Here is a 5586-nt window from a genome sequence, read left to right as displayed (position 1 = left end):
TAAAAGAAATTCATCCATTTCCTCCCAACCTTACAGTGTAGTGTTAGCTGCCTGGACACGGAGGCAATTTAGCTCTCCCAAGACATTGCTCTACATGCTGGGTAGGCACGGAGAGGCAAAAGATAACTTCCAAAGTCATCTCCTTAAGGTAACCAGGTAGGCCCACCACCAGTTCCAGGCCAGCTCCACTGCCAACAGATACTTCTAACACCCTGAAGTGTCTAATCTAACAGCCTCGAGTTTGCTCAGTCTCTGAGAGCAACAGCCACACTCAAAGATGTAAATCCTCAAGGCAGAAAACACTGGCTGGAGCTCCCAGTCAGGTGGTGTCTGCATAGATGAGTCGGTACCACTGTGGCTCGACACTCCATCGTCCAAAGGAAGTCAGCTGTAAGGAACGGACCAACTCTACTGCAGGTCTGTACATCCTTGGAAGTAAAGCTCAGTGGCTACATTAGCTTCAAACTCTCTCTTTCTGGAGGGTTTCAGTGGTCCATTTCACAACAAGTTCCGGGCATCGAGTAGTTGCTAACTTGTCTCCTTAAGATCTTCCATTGGTAGTTTGTAGCTCAATAAGAAAGGAGGAGGTGGAGCATGAGCAGGGCTACTTGGGCCCTGCATTGGTTTCTTTGCACAGTTTATACAGATGTAATCCTCATTCTCAGCCATCTCTGGAGAGACACCAACACAAACTTGATGAAACCACTCATCACAGCCACCGTCACACTGCACCCAGTCTACCTGCAAAAGAGCAGATCAGCAACACATAGCACATTACGAAGAAGGACAGGCAGGCATAGTCTGTACAAAGAAAATACCTTCTCTTCAACCTGCCTGATGGACCTACAACATAACAGCTTTTGAGCACAAATTAATGCTCCCCAGAGCTGCTTGTAACAAGCAGCTTCAGTCTAATAAAAACATGTCTCTTCCAATAAACCTTGCCCTCCTTGTGTCCTTAGACTGCAACAATTCAAACACACACTGCCACTATTGAGGAAGATAACAGCTCTCTTCAAATGAAAAAAGCTATGCTAGAACACATTTAAAACAAGAGCATGTTCAGAGACAGCTACTTCAGCACAGAGGGGAGTCTACAAATACACATTCTAAATTATAAACAACCCTTCAGACCACATTATCAAATGGTAGCTTCTGCAGCTTAAAAACTGCAGAACACATAAGGATTTGATGCTTCTGGCTAAGAGAAAAAGGCCACAGGACAACAGTAGCTTTAATACTTTTCTATATGGATATTGGGTATACAGCTGGCCATCAAATGCCATAAAATGCACACAGACTAACTCCTACATCTCAGAACATTTAACCTAGAGTATTTCAAACTTAGAGCTGAACTTGCTATAGAAAAATTAGGAAAAAGACACAAAAAATAAAAGTTAGGAAGGAAAAAATATTAATGATTTGATTTCTGTAGTTCTCCAAATAAAAGGATGTCTTACTTTGAGTCAGTGGGCAGAAACTGAGATCTGCAGGATAAGAAACACAGATTCTCAATTTAATGGCATGCACTGGTACAGCTACAAAAATTGTTACTGCTGTAGCTCTGCTGTCAACTTACAGGGGAATGTGAAAATATACTAGAAAATTAACTGCAGTGGCAACCTATCAAAATAAAGAAATATTATAATCTCAAGATTTTACTTCAGTTTGTAGCAAACTACTCCTGAATTTTAAAAAAGTGACTAATAATGGGACATGAACAGCTGCAGCTTCAGTCACTACATTCCTGTATCTGCCACTTTGTACTTGAATGACAAGCATCGAGGTATGGTGTTCACCTGTTACATGTATGAAAGCAAATCCAACTTTATGGCAGTCCTTCCATTAGAAACTTCAATTCTACAATCAGGAATTTTACTCCATTTCATTCATGGAAGTTGGCCAAATTTAGTACAACAGGAACCCAAAACACTCTCCTCCCTCTCGCTGTCTCAATTTCCATAAGAATGTAGTAATACGGGTAATTATCACCTGTGAAGTAAAGAGCAAGGTGATACAAAGGCTGTATCATCCTCGGAGTGACTGAGTGTCATTTCTAACCTTGGTCTAAGCTTAATACTTCAAAACTGGTCTTTTAACTGGACTTAAGTGTTCCAATGATGTCTTGGACTCCATGTTTCAATTTTGCAAAACGAAAGCTCTTTGTATCTGTACTTGCTCCTACTGCCTCTTTTGCCAGTGCAGTACAGTGTCAGCCCCACAGGTATTTGGGGCATGTTTTTTCTACTTTCGAAGAAGCAGAAAACAAACATTTAAGAAAAAAGCTTTTTGGATCATCAATTAGTCTGTGCTAAAAGCTGACATTAACGACAGGAAATAACAGAGAGGCAGGTCAAGTTTCTTTTGCAATAACCCAATCAGGTCTAAATTCACTGACACTAAAATCTCCAACCAGAAAAGTGAAGCACTGAAGACTGCAGATCACTGAGCCTGCAGCATCACTGTTCACAGACTGTATGCAAGAGATACAGAGAATTTACTTTGCTTAGGAACATCACACAGTACTGCTCACCAACACAGTAAAGTCAGGAACATTTCTACCCCAAAGAATTAACCCTTTCAATCAGCCAATGTGTGTTACACATGGTCAACAAATAATTAAACAGCCTGAAGAAGTTAGGCTTCCCAGCCAAAGCAGAGCACCTTTTCCCAGATTCTAATTTTCCATCTTCTCCTGTTTGAAAGTGTGCCTAAGAGAGAAAGGAAGTTCTGTAGTTTTATCTGTTACATCTAGATCTGTGTGCCTACCCAAGTACTGTTCAACCTCTCTCATTTCTAACCACACTACTTCTATTTCTCATTTGGTTCAACCTGAGCACTCATGGGCCCCGGGGCTCCGACTCTGCGTGGAATTGTCTGTGACACAACTAACTGCAGACTCACTTTGTCCTTGCAGGGCCTCTGGCAGTTCTGTGCAGCACACACAGCATTCTCATCATCCGATTCTTCTGCTCCTGACCAGTCATACTTGGAAGGAATATCTAGAACTTTCTTCTCTCTTTTTTTCTCTGTGCCCTCCTTCGTTAGTTCTACCTTCACAAGAACTGCCTTCTCTCTCTTCTTCTTCCGCTCCTCTTCCTTAGCCAGTTTCTTTGCCAGCTTGTTCAGCTCCTTTGTCTTATCCATAGTGAGTTTTAGCTTCTTCTTCTTGGGTTTTTCCAGTTTTTTCAGCTCTTTAGATTTTTGCTTCATATCTCCAAAGAACTGCTCTGCTCTCTCCAGTTTTCGTTTCCGCTTCCTCTCAGAAGAGTCTCTCCCTCTCATTTTCAGCGGTTTTTCATCCATGCTGTCATCCTTCAGAGAAAGTACAAAGAGAAGCTTTTATTCCATATACTGCAAACCTGAGGTCTGGGATAAGTACTTACCTCCACCATTACCCTGACACGGTATGAGGAAGCACACTCAACACCACACTGCTACGGAAAGGCATTTCATTGGATTTTCACCATACTAGGAAAACATGACACAGTTGGTAACTTGTATGAAAAGTACAACAAATCAAAAATGCCCAGTGGAAAAAGCAGATCATCAGCAAGGCTAAGGAGGCAAAACAAGCAATAATCACAACTCCCTTCTCATGTTGTTTTTTAAAAGGAGTTGAGAAGATTAATAGTTTATTAGATGCTCTTGATTATTTTTCATCCTAGGTCAGCCTTGCCTGTAATTAGTTTTGAGAGAAAGCAACTGCTATTTCTGAAATTAAGAAAAAGTGGTGAATTCTTAAAATGTATAATCAACTCAAGCAAGAGAAGAAAGTAACATCCGTTTCTTGAAGAGCTTCCTAACTGGCAGGCATTGTAAAAATCCTGGTGCCATCAACAGCTCTGAAATAGCAGATTCAGATCAGAAGTGAGGCCTAACACTGGCAAACTCCATCCCTGCAGGGAGCACTCAGTGACAAGTCCTATTTATATCTGAAAGATTCACATGTATAGCTCCTTTGTGTAAACAGGACTGGCTCAATTTCAGTTAATCCAGCTATATACTTCAACCTTAGTAATTATTAATAGATTAAGAACATACTATAACCCAGTAAGGACAGATTCTGTTTACTGTACATTACTTAATATAGCTACTCCACCCAAAACCAAATCCTCTGAAGATTATTTTACAAAAATCTAGTTATTGTATACATATATAGACATAGAAAAGTACTCAATTCAAAATGAGCAGTTCTGGCCAAACAAAGTGCTCATAAAGGTTAACCAGAAAATGTCGCAACACAAAGAGAAACCAACACACACTTACTCCCCTCCCCTGAAAAAAACCTTTGCTTAACTATTAATATGACAGTCTGGCATATTATTTACAAATTGTTATTTGTTGGCATTCAAACTGTTCTTCAATCAACTCCATGCCAAAACCACTACATTAAAAGAACATTAAGCTTACAAAGGTTGAAACATGGCAAAGCAGCAGTACCTGGGACACAGGGTCAGTGTTACACTAATGCCTTAACTGATGGCAGTTTGGCAACACTAACTTATCCACTGAACATGGACAGCACTCAGAAAATGAGACACCAATTAATATGCTCATCTAAACCTCACTGTTTTCAGCATGAAACCTTCCATCTTGTATTACTGTACACCACCAAGAAGCCAAGGAAGAACCATCGTCCGTGCACTGCCTGTGCAGTTCAGGAACACAGAAAGCAATCAGATACTCCATGGCTACATAGAGTCAAACTGACCCCTAACTTCAGCTGACAGACAATACAGAATGGGTTCCAGCTGAGGTCTTCAACACAGGGTTTACCTTCTCTTCCAGCACACATCCCTTGTCCACTGCATGAATGCAGCTAAGTGATTTTGACTAGACCTCAGAATCAGCAGGTAAACCAATCTCCCTCATTCACTGTCAACCAAGCAAAGTGACCAGGACATCTTCACAGTATATTAATAAAGAATGTCTATGCCTATGTTATTCTAAGGAAGAACAGGAATCTAATTACCTGCATTAACAAGCCACATTTTACTATTAAAATAGTGTTCTTTCCCAGTAACAATATACAAGTATCTAGTGATATAAGCTAAGTGTAAACTTTGCATGTTCCTAAACGGCTCTTGTAACTCTGTGCTGTTCTCAAGCATAACCAAGAACAGTGTTTCCTTGCCTAACCTGGTATTTTCTAAAATAAGGTTTGCACATGGATCTGCTTGCGAAAGCTGTTCTAAATATGGTTAACTGTGGAGCACAGTGCTATGGCATGAGTGATCAAGACCTGAAATTTTGGATTGCTTATTCTGTTATTTTCTGGAAGTAAGTACTCCTTCCAGTTGAAATCCCACCATGTCAAGCAACTAAAAACTCAACTGCCCAAGACTGTATTTAAAGAAACCCCACCAACATAATGTAGGGGGGATTTTGTTCCACAACAGAATATTCCGCCGAGTTTCATACCTCCATAACATGAAGAAACCTCTCCTCAGAGGGGGGATGAGTAGCCTGTAAAATCCGCCAGATGTGCTGAGTTTCATCCAGTGATACCTCTAGCAGATCTCCCACCATCATCAGATCTTCCAGCTGAGCTTTTGCTCCTGAGGATAGCTCCAACACAGGGGG

General features: G+C 40.9%; 1 protein-coding gene across 1 annotated transcript in view; it reads right to left on the bottom strand.

Annotated features, from left to right (window-relative positions):
• Positions 1-237: 237 nt before the first annotated feature.
• Positions 238-5586, bottom strand: part of KDM5A (lysine (K)-specific demethylase 5A) — a gene marked incomplete at its 5' end in the record, with an annotated part of 19243 nt that continues 13894 nt past the window's right edge. The window contains 3 exons of the mRNA XM_009082022.1: positions 238-741; positions 2905-3315; positions 5425-5586. The exon at positions 5425-5586 is cut by the window's right edge and continues 62 nt beyond it. Of these exons, the coding sequence (XP_009080270.1) occupies positions 529-741; positions 2905-3315; positions 5425-5586 (786 nt within the window). The remainder of the gene's footprint in view (positions 742-2904; positions 3316-5424) is intronic.

Source organism: Acanthisitta chloris, unplaced genomic scaffold, assembly GCF_000695815.1.
Source record: "Acanthisitta chloris isolate BGI_N310 unplaced genomic scaffold, ASM69581v1 scaffold13799, whole genome shotgun sequence".
Classification (NCBI taxonomy): Eukaryota; Metazoa; Chordata; class Aves; order Passeriformes; family Acanthisittidae; genus Acanthisitta; species Acanthisitta chloris.
The sequence above is the reverse complement of the archived record's forward strand: the minus strand, read 5'-3'. Positions and strand labels throughout refer to the sequence as shown.